At 52.8% G+C, this 18,250-nt stretch overlaps 1 protein-coding gene across 3 annotated transcripts in view; it reads left to right on the top strand.

Annotated features, from left to right (window-relative positions):
* The window catches only part of LRFN2 (leucine rich repeat and fibronectin type III domain containing 2), a 176,774-nt gene that overhangs the window by 123,423 nt on the left and 35,101 nt on the right, over nt 1-18,250 (top strand). For all 3 annotated transcript variants that reach the window (XM_030871118.2, XM_060308399.1, XM_060308400.1), the window contains one exon: nt 16,683-18,107. In XM_030871118.2, coding sequence (XP_030726978.1) covers nt 16,708-18,107 — 1,400 coding nt within the window. In that variant the 5' untranslated portion in view covers nt 16,683-16,707. The remainder of the gene's footprint in view (nt 1-16,682; nt 18,108-18,250) is intronic.

Raw genomic sequence — 18,250 nt, 5'->3', positions numbered from 1 at the left:
AGAGCTCCTTACAGGACACACATAGGGAAGCACTGCTGATTGCTTACTGGAGCGAGCTGGGGCCTCCACCTGCCGTGGTGATCAGAGTGGAGCAGGGCCATAGAACACCCCCCATGGGGAAGAAACCACCTACTGCTTCATCTCCTACACTTGGCAACAGGTCACTCTTATTCTGCATAAGTAACTTACGCTACAACCCAGCATCTTGCCCTAGGGGGCTGGTGTGTCTGTTTCCAAAGTTCCATGTATTCATTTATATTCTCTCCCTCTCTGCCCCCTCTTCTGCTCTCCTTCCCTCCCTCTTCCCTTCCTTCCTCCCTTCTTCCTTCCCTTTCTCTCTCCATCTTTCTCTCGCACTCCCTCCCTCCCTCTCTCTATGTGTGTTTCCCTTCCCATGTGATACGGAGGTGTGGGGGAGAAGGAAAATTCCATTTGTTCACACGGTTGTCTTCAGGGAAACTTGCTGATGCCATCAGTCATCTTTCTCCTGTTAGTGGGTCTGTGTGGCTCCTCTCAGAGCCCTGTCACCATCTGTAAGGTCTTCTGGATCTGATGGAACAGTCAGATGGGTCTAGTCCCTCAGTTCTTCTAGGTTTTGATGTAGAGAATTTAGGAAGGGCTGTGCTCACACACCACAGACCCATAGACCGAAGGGCACTCCTCTCTCCCACACTCAGCATGCCCTGGGGTAAGAGTCCACCTGGGCTCAGAGCTCACCAATGTGGACAGTGACGTTATAATCCTTACTGGTGACACCACTGGCTGTTGTGGCTTTGACAGCTCATGTGGTTAATTCTGGATCATTGTCCGCTTGGGACGCTAAGGGTATCACAGGAGCAGACCGATGGCATGGTGGACGCAGGATTGCGTGGCCTTGGACTTGTGATGTTGACCAGCCATGACCCTGGCCTTGAGGCCAGCTGATACCATGGATGTGAAGCGGGCTGACCTAGAGAAACTCCCACCTGCATTGTCACATTACACAGCAAATCTGGTATGTGCCTCACCCATTGTTCCTGGAAGACTTTCACTGCGGAGGTAAGATTGAACACTTCAGAAGTCCTCCCAGAGTCTTCCACCAGTGCCCCTGTCCTCTTTCCTGTGCCTCTGTTTCTCCTCGTGTGGAAAGGAAGATAATGGTAATCCCAGTGGTGACCTGGAGTATCCATAATGTCATTTGCATTGAAAGAGATATCCTTGGAAGCAAGATGAAGGAGTGATGGTTCCTGGAAGATTGTCCACCAGCAGCCTGTGGCGTTCTTCCTCATTCCTAATCTGTAATCGTCTCTCTGCAGCCAAAGTGGTCCAGGCCCAAGGGCTCATCCCCACAAGCCCTTCCTCTTGTACTTTGGGGTCGCTTAGAAGGGGCTTCTTGCCTCCTCTGGTCACACAGAGCTACACGTGAGACTAGGGAGTGGAAGAGAGCTTGCATGTTTTGAACAAGGCAAGGCTCACAGAAGGATGCCACTTGGCCCTCTGGTTCCTTCTTATAATTGTCAGGAAACCGGGATCAACACAGTGCCACTGAATTCTGCTAATGAAATGTCTGCTCTCCCGAACACAGGTCTCATGGCCAGCCTAGAGAGATGCTCATTAAGTGAAAGGGCTGATAATTCAATCAGTGCAGGGCTGGGCATAAGCAGAGGTTGCTGCTTCCCTGGGAAAGAGCTTGCCCAACTGACCGCCACCAACGCCCTTTCTCTACCTCCTGCCCCACCCACTCAAGCTGGGGCTGGGGATGGTTTAGTCTCTCCAAATCAGGTCTCAGGAATGAGAGCTTGTGCAGGAAGAGCCGCATCTGGAAATCTCCAGCCTGTCTCCATGGAGTGTATTCATTCAGACAAGTAATGGTTTGACATCCAGCAAGGCTTCTTGCCAGCTTCTAGAATAGGGGTCCAATTTGGGGGCAAATAACCTCTACCTTGTAGAGTCTGATGGAGGCTGTGGACACTCCTGCCAGAAAAATGCTTGACCACACAAAATTCAGCACACGATTCCAATAAGTTCATAGACCCCAGAAACCCTTCCTGTGCTGCTGGGTTACATCACATGTGTCCAGCTCCACAGGTGTACTTCCTTCCAGTTTGGGGGGGAACAATGATAGTAAAGCTAATAGTAATGTGGGTGGAGATGCCTCGGTGATCTCTTTGAGTCGAATGCCACCTTCATCCCACATCTGTGCACGTCTAAATGTTGTCCATCTTGCAGGCCTCATGGCAAAGCCTCAAATTCATCCCTGGTTCTCCTTCCTTCTTCTTCGTCTGAGAACATTGTACCCTTAACGATGATGACTATTTTCTTCTTACGCTATATGTTTATACGCCTTCTGTCCTCTCTACGGGAGACCTGTTCCCGGGAGGTGGGGACCAGCCATATTTGTTTCATCTTTGGTTTCCCCTCAGCACCTATTGTAGAGCCTTTTCTATGTAGCCAGTTCTCAGTATATGTTTTCTGGATACATGGATGGGTGATGAATGTGTGTCCTCCCTTGGGGACTGCCTACATGTCTAACCAGCCTGCCTGCAGTAGGATGAAGCTGGACATGGACAAACACGGCCCACTTGGCCTTCCTTGCAGGCTTCAAACACAGTTGCATCTCCCACATGCACCCGCTCAGGGATACGGAGAAGGCTGTCCCCGAGAGGAGACGTTCCTCCCTTCTTCCCATGCAGCAGTCTCAGGCTTCTTTGACATTTAACTCCAGTGCAATTTGTTTGTTTTCACCCGAGTTGAAAATACCAACAAATGTCACCCGCCTTCGTTCCCCTGTCCTACTAACATGTGACTTTGAAGGGCCAGGATCCAGCAACACTAATGAGCATCTCAGGTCTTCCTGAATTAGCAAGGGGATGCAGAGCTCTGCGTAGGTAAGAGGTGGGTGTGGAGGTGGGTCCAGCAAGAGAAGAGTGAGCACAGAGTTAGGCATGAGGGCAGGGATGCCTGCCAGGGCCAGTGGTAGAGCAAGGAGGTCGAGGATGAGAGTCCTTTCACGAGCACCATCAAAGGGAAAGATGGCTCGATAGTCCTATGCCTTTCACTGTTCAAAAGGACTTCTCCACATTGCCCTGAAGGTTGTCTGGTTGTTCCCTGCATCTGGGCCAGCTCCTGCCTGCCATGTACCTTTCTCAGGGATGGAGCTTGGATGCCACCTTATACTTTTTGGAAATTATATCAGAAATTGATTTCATTGTGAGTGTTAAAAAACAAAACAAAGTAACCTAAATGAGAAAGACTTTTTTTCTCTCTCATGTAGAAAGTACGGGCAATAAGGTCTATATTCAAGTGAACAGCATTGTAACAATGTCAAGTTCCTGCTTTGATAATGTACTTTAGGTATATGAGATGTTATCACGGGGGAAAGTGGGGTGAAGAGTCTATGGGAATTCTTACTATTTTTGAAACTTCTTATGAGTCTTAAACTATTTTTTTTAAGTTATAATTAAAACAAAAACAAAAACTTCAGGGATTCCAGGACTATATGGTGGTGCTATGATCACCAGGTGCCCAGGTTCCTTCTGTTTTGTCACTTTGTATCCTCAAACACATCGCTACCAGTTCGTGGACCAAGATAGCTGTGTAAGTTCTGTCCACGCATCAACATCCCAGTTATTAGGAAAGAGGGAGGGGCAAAGAAGGGTGCATCCTTTCTTAAAGGACACCTCTAAGGTATCACATACTAGTGTTTTATTTATAGCCCATTGGCTAAAACTTAGTCATATGACCACACCTAGGTACAAGGGAGGCTGGGAAATGTAGTCTTTATTCTGCATGGCTTTGTGGCCAAATAACACTTGGGACTTCTTACTGGGGAAAAGGGGAGAATGGATATCAGCGGACAACCAGGGGACTCTATACTGTCACACCATGGAGGAAGTGCACAACGCTGGGCGTCAAGGAAGGGCTGGCTGATTTGACTGCCCACCTAACTCTCCAACCTGACTTCTCCACTACTCCTCCACTCAACTACAGCAGGAAGTTGCCCCGTTGACTTCCTTTAGCAAAGTAGGCTGAGTCCTCCTTCACTCGTCTAGTGAGCCTCCATCCAATCGCCTTGTCTCTGTGTGGGAACTTAAGCCAGAGGCATTCGTCCTTTCTGGCTCTGCTTTATGTCAAAAGGCAGGAGTCAGTTACGTGATGTGAATTAGGAGAAACAATTAGACTCTCCCAGCCTTGCAGTCTCTCCTAACACCGTTCCCACAAATCAGGGGATAATGCCTAAGATTTCATTAGGGACCCTGTTCCTTGGTTAAGCAGTGCAGAATTCTCAATTAACCTAATCAGCTATTCATATTTTAACCACTGATTAATATTTTAACCAGTTATTTGATCTTTGAAAGTGGGGCAGCAAGAATAGGATTAGGAAAGGTTATGTCTGGAAGAGGATCCAGAGATCGCCTTGCTCCCAAACTCCCTTCCCATGTACATTGGAGGCAACCGGGGGTGGTAGGAGAGATGTAGACAGCTGTGGTCACACTGTGGCAGGGACAGCTTCCTCTCAGCTTTAACTTCACTCTGATCTCCTGATTATCAGAATGATTTTTTTCACCCTACCTGAGGCTGGTGGAGTTAGGGTCTCAAGGGGAGCACTTGCTTGCTGGGACTAAACCCTGGGGGTTGCAGGAGAAACATAAAACTCACTGCCTCGACTAAGCACTGATTTGCTTTTCCCATTCATAGCAGGAAGGTGTGAGTCCCTTCCTCCAAGTCGGCAACCCCCCTGAATCCTGAGGCCAAGTGATGGTGCAAGTGGAAAAGCGATTCACAGTCCCCCACTGGGACCAGTGTGAAGGGCACCACTCAGGAGCAACCAGCCCCCTGATCTCTCACCTGCTTGTGCTTTAACTCTGGGAGCACTCTGACCTTTGACACATCAGGGCAGAGAACCCCACCCCGAAATTCTAGGGGGAGCTCCCCATTCTCTCTCCGTTGAACGTTTGATAATAAAGTGACTCTGCCTACTGTTTGGCTACAGCCCCTGTACATGTTCTCGATTGGCTCTCCAGGAGAGCTAGGTGAGCCCTAGGGTCCTGAGACTGACAATATTGACAAAACACTCGGACAGCCCAGAGGGACCAGCGGTCATTGACTAGGAGGGGGACTCTGGGCAAGTCACCTAAACACCTTCTGAGCCTCACTTGCCTCATCTGTAAAATAGGGATAATTACCACACCCCTAGGGTGGGTGGGAGGATGAGAGGGTTAAACCATGAAACGATGGGCATGAAATTAACACTCAGCACATGTTCACCGTTAGATGGTGATAGACCATGATGACGATAATGACGTCATCTACATTTCAAGGGCTAAAGAGTAAGAATTCTTGAAGCCAAATTCAAGTCTTTGGCCTTCTGAGACGTTCATAGAAAAATATAGGTTTAAGGACACACTTTCTCAAGACCCTCTCATCCCAGGTCCCCAGTTAGTTCAGGTGGAAGAAGGCATTACCAGACAGTGACAGCTGTGCCTAGGGCAGTGCTTTAGCCAAGTCTGGGAAAAAAAGAGAGACTGAAGGTGAGGCTTCACAGAGGAGAGGCGGCTTGCTGAGGCCATGGCAGGGCCAGGATGGGACCCAGGTCACAGAACTCCTACACCAGGCTCTTCCTGCTGTGTGAGTCAGTCCCTGGGAGCCAGGGTGCTCCCATTCCAACGTGAAGAAAGACCACATTAGGAATGCAGAGAGCAAATCCCAGGGTAATGGAGCCTGATGTTTGTAATAAAAATTTAAATGTGCCGTCCTGGTGGCAATGGAGACTTTTATCTGATCAGCCTGTCAGCGCTTACTGAAGACCGGGCTGTGTAAATGGCAAAAGCAAATTGAATTCATATTTACTGCCCTTGATTCTGTGGGGTTTATTGTTTCCAGTGGATTCATCTCTCTCTCCTCTCTCTCCTCTTCCTCCTTTTTCCTCCCTGTTCTTACACTTACAAGTGGTTGTTTTTTTGTTTTTTTGTTTTGGGTTTTTTTTTTTTTTTGCGGTACGCGGGCCTCTCACTGTTGCGGCCTCTCCCGTTGCGGAGCACAGGCTCCGGACGCGCAGGCTCAGCGGCCATGGCTCATGGGCCCAGCCGCTCCGCAGCATGTGGGATCCTCCCGGACCGGGGCACGAACCCGTGTCCCCTGCATCGACAGGCGGACTCTTAACCGCTGCGCCACCAGGGAAGCCCTACAAGTGGTTTTATTACTCAACAACCCACCGGGAAAGTTGACAAGAGAGAAGGCTGCTTGCTCTGTGTGCAGATTACTGTCCAGCTGCTCCTGCAGGTGCACTCTCCACCTTTATCTGCCCTGCCTGTGCCCTGGGAGGCTGGCCTGTGTGGACCACTTCCTGCAGGCTCCTTTGTCCTCTAGCTTCCTGGGTTTGGCGACTGGGAGGCCCGGGAGGAGGTGAGAGGCGGGAGGAGAGAGAGGGGACCGTTTCCTCGGCCAGCTCCCTCCCAGGCTGTAGTTGGTCAGCGGGTTGTATCCACCCCATCCCGCTCCCGCGTCTGTAACACTGCGTGCGTCCTGGGAGCTGCCCTCTGCCTTCAACCCTTCAGGCCTAGGGATGAAAGCGTTTGAAAAGCCTCCCTCTGTTGCCAGCCCCTGGGGGCCACATCACCCCTCTCGGGTTCCCCTAACCCTGCCCACACTTCTGTAAATAGTCTAAACTTCCTTCACTAAACTCCCTTCAGGTATCCCTTCAGTTCTTTCATCTGTTCCTCCCCGACTCGTGATGTTTCTCTGTCCCTTCCGTCCAGAATTGGGAGGACACAGGAAGAGACTTTTTACAAAGCGGGAGGAAGCCTGGGGCGCTGGAGCTAGAGCTGGTCTATGAGGAGGAGTTTGCCCGGGCGTAGAGCGGGCATCAGGCCTGGCACCCTGCACCCCACCCCCGAGGGGCTGGGCAGCCCTGCCTCACCACCCCTCCTGGCCCTTCGGTGCTGCTCAGCCGGGGCATGGGACACGGGACAGCGCGTCACAGGACCCCACAGATAGGCCTTTTCCCTAGTGTGACGTTTTCGCATGACATACGTCTACTGAGGGAATTTGTGGGAACTCTATAGAACATCAAAGGTAGCCCCGACTGAAAAGTCTTCTTGCTTTGGTGTCACCTTGTAAGTCTAGGTTGGCCAACAGGTGATGAGGATTCTGTTTCAAGGCCAAAGAAAGACCTGACCTTGCAGGTGCAACATGGGAATCTTTGTCTGTGACTGTGTCCCCCGCTGCAGGAGCGCCCTCCCCGCCACCCACAAACAGGCAGATAAACTCCCATCAGGCCAATCTGATTGTCTAAATTCTTTTTCTTTTAATAATCAGAGGTGTTACTAGGAGTCCAAGATTAAATATGCCACGCTTGACGTGGCGCCAAGTGCATAACAACAGGGAAGGGTAATAACCACAGGCCTGTGCAACGAGACGTCACCCTGCTCAGAGCAGCCTGTGCGCTTCAGTGATATGGCGCTGGGGGCCGCCCCTGCTGAGGCCCAGCTGTGGACTTGCGGGGAAGGGCTGCTTCAGGGAGGCCTGGCCCTCACCTGGGATTCCCAGGGTGGGGTAAGGAGAGGGGTCTGTGAGGAGCAGGACACTGCTGATATTAGCCTCAGATCCCAGAGGAAGAACTGTGGGCAGATGCTAGCCACGGCCCCGCCCTCAGGGAGCCCCGGTGTGAGGGGAGACGTGGCCCCGCCCTCAGGCAGCGAGGGGAGACGCGGCCCCGCCCTCAGGGAGCCCCGGTCTGAGGAGGAGACGCGGCCCCGCCCTCAGGGAGCCCCGGTCTGCGGGAGACACAGACCCGGCCTCAGCGAGCCCCAGTCTGAGGGGAGTCACCGCCCTGCCTCAGGGAGCCCAGGTCTGAGGCGAGTCACCGCCCTGCCTCAGGGAGCCCCAGTCTGCGGGAGACACGGCCCCGCCCTCAGGGAGCCCAGGTCTGAGGGGAGACGCGGCCCCGCCCTCAGGGAGCCCCGGCCTGAGGAGGAGACGCGGCCCCGCCCTCAGGGAGCCCAGGTCTGAGGGCAGACGCGGCCCCGCCCTCAGGGAGCCCCAGTCTGCTGAGGGAGCTCCAACCCCTACCTCTATTGACCTTCAAGTGTGATACCCTCGTCAGATGTTAACCCGGAATTAATTTGTCTAGCCGGACTAAACTTCAGTGCTCTCCAGCCATTGCCTAGCCTGTAGCCTGGCTGGCTTGAAGAAGAAAAGCCAATTTTAATTTTAGCCTGCGCCAAACGTAATGAGGAGAGTACATCACAGAGTGAACATCCCCGGCCGAATGGAAATGGGCTTTGGATTCTCTGCCGCTTTGAGTTATCCACCCCGCTTCTCCCTTCGTCACCAGGGTCCTAGCGGGGACCACGCACTCTGCTCCCTTGAGGGTGGGGACCAGAGAGAGGCCGGGGTGCTTGGCGGCGGGTGCCCTTGGTTTAGAGCAGGCGAAGATGCAGGGGCTGAAATGGCGAAGACGGGTCCTCGGCTGTGAATCTGCTGGGAAGACCCTGGGAGAGGGAGAAAGGACCGGAAAGGCCGAGTGGGCCGCAGACGCATCCCTGGGTATCCGCGTTCCCCGCATTCCACCTCTGAGGTAAGAAGGCGGTGCCCCGCCCAGGTGCCCAGAGCCGGAGCCTCGCTCGCTTGAGGCCGCAGGTGATAGAATCTAAAAGATGCTCGAAACGGGCCCGGGGTTACTGCAGAGAAAAGTCTCGAGAGTCATGACTGAATCAAAGCCGAGGCCTCACACGCCCTCAGCTGAGGGCCGGATGGAGAGGCCTGAAGCGACGCTGAGAGCCGCCGGCCCGCAGGCTGTCTGTGTCCCCCAAGCGGGGACCGATCCCAGGCGGCCATGGAGATGCGCGCGCTTGCGGTTGACAACGGAGCCACGAAACGGCACTTGTTCCCGTCAAAGCTGAACAGATCCGCTCGCCGCCCCTCCCGCACACACCCGCCCCTCACGGGCCGCCTCACGCACAGCCAGGCCCTGCTTCCCCCACACAGCCCGCCATTCGCCAGCCCCGCGGCTTCCCTCAGTCGTCGCCTCCGTCCGGGGGGCGCCGCTCGCGCACCCACGGAGGCGCCTCCGGCACGTTCGGCCGGGCGCCCGCCCCCGCGCACACACGCCCATCCACACGCGAACACGCGTCCACACCGGCTCGCACGTGTTGGGTAGAAGCCATTTGCCATTCAGCTCTCGATACCTACCATGTGTGCGGGGGCGAAGGTCTCTTTCCTTCCATAGTGGCCTGTTGGCGTTGGTCATCGACGAGAACGTGCATGGCTTTCCCATCATTTCTGATGCCCACGTATCTGACGTTTGCACAACGGCCCAGGCTCGCCGGGTACCTTATAGCGGGAGAGTTGTAAGAAGTGTGCCCTGGGCTGCATTCCGCAGAAGCGGGCTTGAAACACGGATTTGAGCGCAAGTGGCTTGTTTGGCCCGTGATCGCAGGCCACCCGGGTAGAGGAAGAGGGATGGGAGGGGACGAGGGGAGGGGACGCAGCCAGTAACAGGGCGCGTTAGGAGCAGGTGACTGCGAAGGGCCACTGCGGCCCGGTCTCACTGGGGACCCGTGGGAGACGGTGCAGAACGTGCTTCGGAGTCGGTCCTCCCAACCGGGAGGAAGCTGAGGTCCTCATCTTCACCCCCCTCACCGGCCTCGGCTGGGGGGCTGTTCTCCGGGGCGTGAACGCGCCAGCCCGCCTGGCCTGCCCCGACGGGGCGCGCACGCTCCTGCCGTAGGAAGGCGTGTGCGGGGTCGCAGGCGCCAAGGTGTACGGCTCTTCATGCTGGGGCTCTCGTTCATTCATTCGGTCATTCATTCGGTCATTCATTCTGTCATCAAACATGTCCCTGGTGCCTGCTCTGTGCTGAGTACTGGGCTTGCTACCGGGGATTCAGAGCTGAACAAAATACCAAGAAGGGGTTCCCGGGTGAATAGGGTAGAAAACAGGGAAACACGTAACTACACTGCAACAGAAACAAAGCTATCGTGGATGCGCTAACACGGAGGCATCGTGCTGTCACTGAGAGCAGACAGGAAGCAGTTCTGAGCTTAGCAACTTACTTATGAGAAGAGCGGCTTACCTTGCACAATAGAAGTTTAAACAGAGCCTAAGTGGGCTCATTCTGCCCTTGCAGGTTTTAGACTTCGTTTCCCTTTTCTTTCCTGTCACCTCTGCTATCTAAGACCAGGCTTTGTAGCTAGTTTATGAAGAAGTCCCAGGATTTGGGTTGTGGCCTCTGTCTCCCCGGCTTTGCCTGGGGACAACACAGGGAATGTTTTTGCCCATCCCGTGTGGGTGTCTTTCTGCAGCCACGGAGCTAAGAGCTTCCAAGGCCAGCTTTCTGGCTTTCTCTGTCTCTGCTTCTCAGTCTCTCTCTCCTTCTCTCCCTCTCCCTTCAAACTAGAATCTGTGACTCCAGCATCGACATAGAAGCTGCCTGTGGCCAAAAGCTATGCCTCCCCCATCAGACTGGGAGCTCTCGGAGGTCAGGAGCTCTCTCCCTCTCCAACACGTTCGTTGAACTTGCCCCCATCCCCTCTTTCTCGAGATTCTAGAAGGATTCCTGTGCAAAGCAGCATCAGGGAGGGGGATGGAGAATAACAGTTCTCTGATGCTAACTCATTTCTCTTACCCTTAGAAGAAGCCCCAGACTGTTACTTCCTAAGGGCCTGAGAGGTGGAGGTGCTGGCGATGCGGCAAGGACAGGGGCTGGAAGCCTCCAACTGGAACCACGCACCGCGCTAGAGGCAGGGTCGCCACCTGACAACTCCTAGATCAGAGAAGCAGCCCCTTCAGGAAACCCATGTCTGGAAATCAAGTGTCCTTTTCTGGTCCCCTGACTCCCGTGCAGGTCCCTTCAGGTCTTGCCTCGAGTGGTGCGATGTACTCTGAGAGGGCAAGTCTGGAAAGAAGACGCAGGCGGCTGCCTCTCCCGGCAGATACGAGCCCCTCCCCCTCTTATTAATTCACACTTTCCTGTCGGCCTGGAGCACCCTGGAGGGGCTCTTTTCACCTGAAGCAGAGACAGGCCTCTTACTTGATTTGCAGGCTCCAGGGGCGGGTGGCTCCTCGGCTGGTTGCTAAGGTATCTTTTAAATGGAAATCAGGGTGGAGAGATATCACATATATCGTGCCAGCCATCTGCTAAATGCTGCCTCTTCTGTCTGGAGCAGCTCGAGGTGGTTCTGGCAGGAAGGCAGGGCCAGGGGCTGGGGGAAGGGCGAGGAAAGTCTGTGGTCTCCACATCAAGTGAAGGAACAGGAACTTTGCTTTTGTGCTGCCATGTCTGCCGTGTTCCTTAGTTTTCCCCTTTCTGTCCTCATCGTTCTGTTTTTCCTTTGGTTTTAAATATAAAATCCCATCTGGAGATTCTGATTACAAACCACCAGCCTAGTTCCACAACTCTATATTCATTGCCAGTATATTTAATTGTGTGCGTGCGTGCGTGCGTGTGTATGTGTGTGACTCACTACCATCGGGCCTGGCGGGTGGGTCTTTCTGAGCCAATTAGGCCTCAGCTTCTGAGAACACCAGCAGCGTTCCTTCCAAGCCCATCCCCAAGCAGGAAACACAAGTGCCCAAATTTAGTTGAACAGCTGGGTTGTCGCAGGTTACTAAGCAGTCTCATGGTAGAGGCAGCCGGTTTCTACGTACACCAGGCCCATGGAAGCCTCTAGAGGGGCCTCTTCTACTCTCAGGGCGGCCTGGAGCCAGACTATCTGGAGTTCAAATCATGATTCTTCTCAGGGGAGATGGGAGAGTTTGGGCAGGTCCAAGTCTCTTTGAACCTCACTTCCTGATGGTTAAAACAGGGGTAGCAATACTCAGGCCATGAGGTACGGTAGATCAGGTTGCTCACTGCACAAGGCTGTTCAGCTAAGGAGGACTCCAGACGCCCGGTGGAGACACCTCTTTGCAATCACACCGGAGCATCTTAATGGACTAGTGGCAGCACTCACCTTGCAGAGTTGTTGTGAAAACCGCGTCCAGAAACCTAGGGAGGAAGGGAGGAGAACTGTTCCTACCCTGGGCAAACTCCCAGAGACATGCTGATTCTCTCAGGCACTGCAGGGCCAGGGGAGACTGTTTCTCTTCCTCTCCCGCTCATCGCCTGGTCCCTCTGGCAACTTCCCTGCCTCGCCCCTCCCCTCCCCCCAGTCCTGGCTCATAGACATTCTGAGCAGACAAGCTTCTGCTCCTTTGCGGATGGATTCCTCCCATGAAGGCTGATTCTGACATTTGATACCAGCATCCATTTCATAGCCTCGCTTCTGATCCCCACGCACCTCTCTCAGCTTTGGCCCCTCCTGCCTGCTTTCATCTGCTTCTTTGTTCCTGATACCAGCCTTCTACTCCTAATCCGCCACCTCTCCGTGGTCCCCTCCACCACCTACACCATTCCAAGATGCTTAGAGGGACCTGGGTTGCTCCTTCTAGCATTTGTTCAAATCTCCGCTCAAAAGAGGGATCCTCCCCACCCCCCCAGGTGTGCGCTAGTTGCCTGTTACCTACCCCGTTCCCCTCACCTCCCTCCCAACTTGGGGTTTAAGCTGCCTTTTGTTGGCTGTAAGAGTAATAAGTGACGGTTCTCAGAATACAATTTTAATTAAGATTCAATAGTCACTTCTCTGTCAGTAAGCTTCCATGCTGATTACTTAAAATATATTTACCCAGCTCTATTATGTCACAGATTTGAATTCATTAGATGTTTGTTAATCCTCAACAAACTCTTTTTTAAAATGTGGTTTGTTTAGCATAGCATAATTTACAGGGGCAAAACTGTTTGAAACCATGAGCCGCATGCAGGGAGTGCATCCCAAAGTGTCCGGATCATTCCTGCTTGCTGCCACTGCCGTCGCTCTCTGCCGGAGGGCAGGCGACACAGGCAGGGATGGAAAGGCCCAAGGATGCCCTAGGACAGGGCAGTCAGTCCGTATCTCACTGATGCCGCCATGCTGGTCAGCCTTCCAGGACACAGGGCAGGGTCAGAGAGGGAGGAGAAAGAGGATCTGGAGGGACAGTGGAAGATACCCCCACAGGCCACCAACAGCCTCGGCTCTGGACTCAGATGCACTTGACAATGATTATTACCATTTCCTGTGTGTGCAGCAATGGGAAGATGTTGGAAAGTGCTGCTGAGCCTTAGAAACTGCAGTGTCTACTGACAAGAGCTCATGAGGAGGATGCCCTTCTCAAGGGGCCAGAGGCTTTCAGAACCCTACCCCCACCCCATAAACATACACATGCACATGGACACAGGCACGTGTGCACACAGCCACCTGCAGCTTAACTAGCAAGGGACCTCCTTGGGTGTGGCTATCCCTGTGTCCCCAGTGGGTGTAGGAGATACCACTCACCTCTCCTTGAGCAGATGAAGGGGCCAGAGACCTCTGACCTCCCTGACCACAATGAACCATACGCTTGAAAGCACACAGATGGCTGGCAGAAGATACTTCTGAAGCTTCTGCGTGACCAGGCCACTCCACGAAGATGGTTTTCTCAGCTGATTAGCCAAGTGAGCCCTGGGCAGAGCTGATACAGAACTCAGAACCTCAGTGACAATGCCAGAAGCTCCCTTGGCCCAGCACCACATTTTATTCATTCACTCATTCGATACTGATTGGGCACTAACTACACGTCGGGTGTGGTACTGGGTGCTGGGTGGACAGGGTAGATAAATTCCCTGCCTTGTGGAGTTTCCAGCCTAGGGAGACAGATATGTAAGTGATTAAGGAATTGTATAAGTGTGGTGAGCAATACGTAGGACGAGTATAGGCTGCTAAGGGGTCCAACAGCAGGAACGTCTGTTTTGGTCTAGGTTTTGGACAGGCTTCCTGGAGCAGGTGACATTTAAGCTGAGCCTGGAGGTGGGCTAGGAGCTTGGGCAGGCAGGAGTGGAGGTGGGGGAGAAGCCGGGAAGAGAGCAGGGCTTGGAAGAAGTCCCGGAGGAAGATCAAGCCTGGCAATTATGAGTGAGAGCGGTTGAGTGTAGTTGAAGCAAGAAGAACAAAGGAAGAAAGAGTCGTGAGAAAGAAAGTGGAAAAATGGGCAGAACCAGCTCTTGCAAAGACTTGTCCTTGTGCTAAACATAAGAGGGTCAAGGCAGATGGAAAAGATTCCTGTTTGCTTTATCAGGACCCAGCTAAGTATGGACCTAGAAGGCCATGCATTTGGGCATGGAGAAGGTGGCACAAAAGCTTCCACATGTAGACACCTCTGGGATGGACGTGCCTGGTGGGACCTGGGTCAGGGCAGGCTGGTACCCCTCAAGGAGGAGATGGGCAAAAGCAGGGACTGGAAGGGTGGGCTTTTGCTCATGGGAGCTCAGAGCAGAGCTGCATGGAAATAGGCACGTTGACAAAGGCTTTTAATGAGGGTGACCATAATGAAGAAGATGTAAAGAAAAGAAAATCCTCTGGAACAGAGGTAGCAAACTTTTTCTGTAAAGGGCAAGACAGCAAATATTTTAGGCTTTTGCTGGCCATATTCTGTCTGCTGCAACTACTTACTTCCACCATTGTAGCATGAAAAAAGACATAGACCGTATGCAAACATGAGCATGGCCATGTTCTAATAAAGCTTTATTTACAAATACAGGTGGCAGGCTGGATTTGGCCCTTGGGCTACAGTTGGCTAACACCTGCTCTAACGGTGCCGTCCATTGTGGAAGCCTATAGTCACATAAGGCTATTGAGCATTTGAAATGTGCTCTAAGTGTTAAATACACTTGGATTTTGAAGACTTAGTACAAATAAAAGAATGTTGAACATCTCATTCATAACTGTATTGATTACATGTTGAAATAATATTTTGGATATAGTGGGTTAAGTAAAATACATGATCAAAATTGATTTCACTTGTTTCTTTTCACTTTTTTAATATGGCCGTGTAATTTAAATGTAATTTAATATGTAATTTAAAATTATATTCGTGGCTCGTATTATGTTTCTATCGGACAGTGCTGTTCAGGAATAACACTCACTACAGATAAAATGCAGAGTAAATCTCACCCTGAGGGGTTTCAGGTCGGAGATTTACCCTTAAAGAGACACAGTGATGGAACTCAAATCTTCACAATAAAGTCATATCTGATTGGAATAGGTTTTTAAATTTACTATGTATCTTTTTTTTATCAGCTGGTTGTTTTGTCTGCATCTGTGCTCCTTAAACTGGGAGCAATAGAGCTCTACTTCCTCAAGGCATTAATAGTTGTTATGCAAAAAAAATAGGAGTATATTTAGCTTAAAAAAAGGAGCAGTGCAGGATTAAACATTAATTCATATTTCTTTACTGCCACAGAATTTCTCAACACTTCTACGAACTTGCTAGTGCAGCGAGAGCTTTTGAAAGGGTGAGCGAGAGTGGGCTGTGCTTCCCAATGCAGTGGCCTTAGGAGCCTTCCTTGCAGAACCCTAATTAGCACTCCTAGAAGGCAAATCGAGAGCTGTTGGTCTGCGTGATGCTACACGGCCAGCGTGCAATGATTTTCCAAAAGTCCAGCTCAGTTGATGTTCTTAGTACTACATAAATAGAGCCACATGGAATAATGATGAAACTGTAGGATTTGGAGATTCAAAGACCTGATCCAAAGCCCTGTTCCTTCCTTCCCTGGATAGTCATTCTCACAAAGGCAGCTACTATGCAACAGGCAGTGCTATAGGCCTTTTATTCAGTGGTGAATAAAAACAAGTCCCAACCGTTTGGGGCCTTTTTGCCAGTGCAGAACACAAACAATAACAAGACACTTAGGTGAAACATATAGTAACTTAGATAGTGATCAATTCCAAGGAGAAAATGCAGGGCAAGGAAGAGGGATGTGCACAGAGGGTAGGGCCTTGGTGAGAAGGTGACTTTTGCATAAGGACCTGAAGAAGGCTCTTAGGCCATGGACAAGTCCTCATCTATATACACAGATAAGCCCTTCCCCATGAAGTGTGTTCCTGAAGCCCAGATGAGGTGATGTATATGAAGGTCTGGGCAGGGGACCCAGCACATACTAAGTGCTCAGAAGAGGTCCATGCCTTGGCTTCCCACCCCACCCCCTTCTTCACCTCCCTGAACTCCCAGAGATTCACCCACTATGTGGATTCTCCATGGTGAAGAACTTACCCAAAGCCAGTTCCCCACTAACACTGGCATCTCCCAGCTCTCTGACAGCTCTCTGACAGCTCTCTCCTTGTCCATGTTCTTGTTCTTAGGGAATGCTGGTCCAATTTGATTTCATGCTGAGCCTAATCCAATTAAGAAGGCAAAACCACTTCAAAATCCAGCCATAAAACACTTTTCAAATCCAATGATTATTCGACGAACCACTGGTATGGAATTATCCATCCATGCATCCATCCAACAAATATTTATTGAGCATCTACTATGTTCCAGGCACTGTGCTAGATGTGCAGGTTATAGCAATTAACAAAATAGACAAAAGTACCTGCCCTCATGGAACTGACATTCTAGTGAGGGAGATAGAAAATATTCCATAAACATAATTAATAAGTAATTAAATAGTCTGTTCCAAGGTGATAAGAGCTAAGGAGAAAGGAAAAAGTGGAATTGTATTGGAGGGACTGGTTGAAGAGATTACACCTGCGTGAGCAGATGCTACTCTACTGCTCCCCAAGGCGGGGGGTGGGTGTGAGGGAGGAAGCTCTGGGCCTGGGCTTTAGGAAGTCGCCTCCTGACCCTGACCTTGTGTCCCTCCCTTCCAGGCGCCGTGGCCTGAGTGACCAGACCATGGAGACCCTGCTTGGTGGCCTGCTGGCGTTTGTCATGGCGTTTACCGTGGTCGACGCCTGCCCCAAGTACTGTGTCTGCCAGAACCTGTCTGAGTCACTGGGGACCCTGTGCCCCTCCAAGGGGCTGCTCTTCGTACCCCCTGACATCGACCGGCGGACGGTGGAGCTGCGTCTGGGCGGCAACTTCATCATCCACATCGGCCGCCAGGACTTCGCCAACATGACGGGGCTGGTGGACCTGACATTGTCCAGGAACACCATCAGCCACATCCAGCCCTTCTCCTTCCTGGACCTCGAGAGCCTGCGCTCCCTGCACCTCGACAGCAACCGGCTGCCCAGCCTCGGGGAGGACACGCTGCGGGGCCTGGTCAACCTGCAGCACCTCATTGTGAACAACAACCAGCTGGGAGGCATCGCAGACGAGGCCTTCGAGGACTTCCTGCTGACGCTGGAGGATCTGGACCTCTCCTACAACAACCTCCACGGCCTGCCCTGGGGCTCTGTGAGGCGCATGGTCAACCTGCACCAGCTGAGCCTGGACCACAACCTGCTGGACCACATCACCGAGGGCACCTTCACCGACCTGCAGAAACTGGCCCGCCTGGACCTCACCTCCAACCGGCTGCAGAAGCTGCCCCCGGACCCCATCTTCGCCCACTCCCAGGCCTCCGCCCTGACGGCCACGCCCTTCGCTCCGCCCCTGTCCTTTAGTTTTGGGGGAAACCCACTGCACTGTAACTGCGAGCTTCTCTGGCTGCGGAGGCTCGAGCGGGACGATGACCTGGAGACTTGTGGCTCCCCGGGGGGCCTCAAGGGCCGCTACTTCTGGCACGTGCGTGAGGAGGAGTTTGTGTGCGAACCGCCTCTCATCACCCAGCACACGCACAAGCTGCTGGTCCTGGAGGGCCAGGCGGCCACACTCAAGTGCAAGGCCATCGGGGACCCCAGCCCCCTCATCCACTGGGTGGCCCCCGATGACCGCCTGGTGGGGAACTCCTCCAGGACTGCCGTGTATGACAATGGCACCCTGGACATCCTCATCACCACGTCTCAGGACAGCGGTGCCTTCACCTGCATCGCTGCCAACGCCGCTGGGGAGGCCACGGCCACAGTGGAGGTCTCCATTGTCCAGCTGCCACACCTCAGCAATAGCACCGGCCGCACGGCGTCCCCCAAGTCCCGCCTCTCGGACATCACTGGCTCCAGCAAGACCAGCCGGGGAGGTGGAGGTAGTGGGGGCGGGGAGCCTCCCAAAAGCCCCCCGGAACGGGCTGTGCTAGTGTCCGATGTGACCACCACCTCGGCCCTGGTCAAGTGGTCGGTCAGCAAGTCCGCCCCCCGGGTGAAGATGTACCAGCTGCAGTACAACTGCTCCGACGATGAGGTACTGATTTACAGGTGAGCCCGGGACTGCGGCAACACAGGGAGGTGTCTGGCTGGTCCAGGAGGAAATGATGGGGAGGGTTTTGAGCTGTTCCCACCTATGCCCCACCTCCCCAGAGCTGGCTGTGGGATTCTGGGGACAAACTGCGCCATTTGTG

Source organism: Globicephala melas, chromosome 11 (genome assembly GCF_963455315.2).
Source record: "Globicephala melas chromosome 11, mGloMel1.2, whole genome shotgun sequence".
NCBI classification, from domain to species: domain Eukaryota; kingdom Metazoa; phylum Chordata; class Mammalia; order Artiodactyla; family Delphinidae; genus Globicephala; species Globicephala melas.
This window is presented reverse-complemented; position numbering and strand designations above follow the sequence as displayed.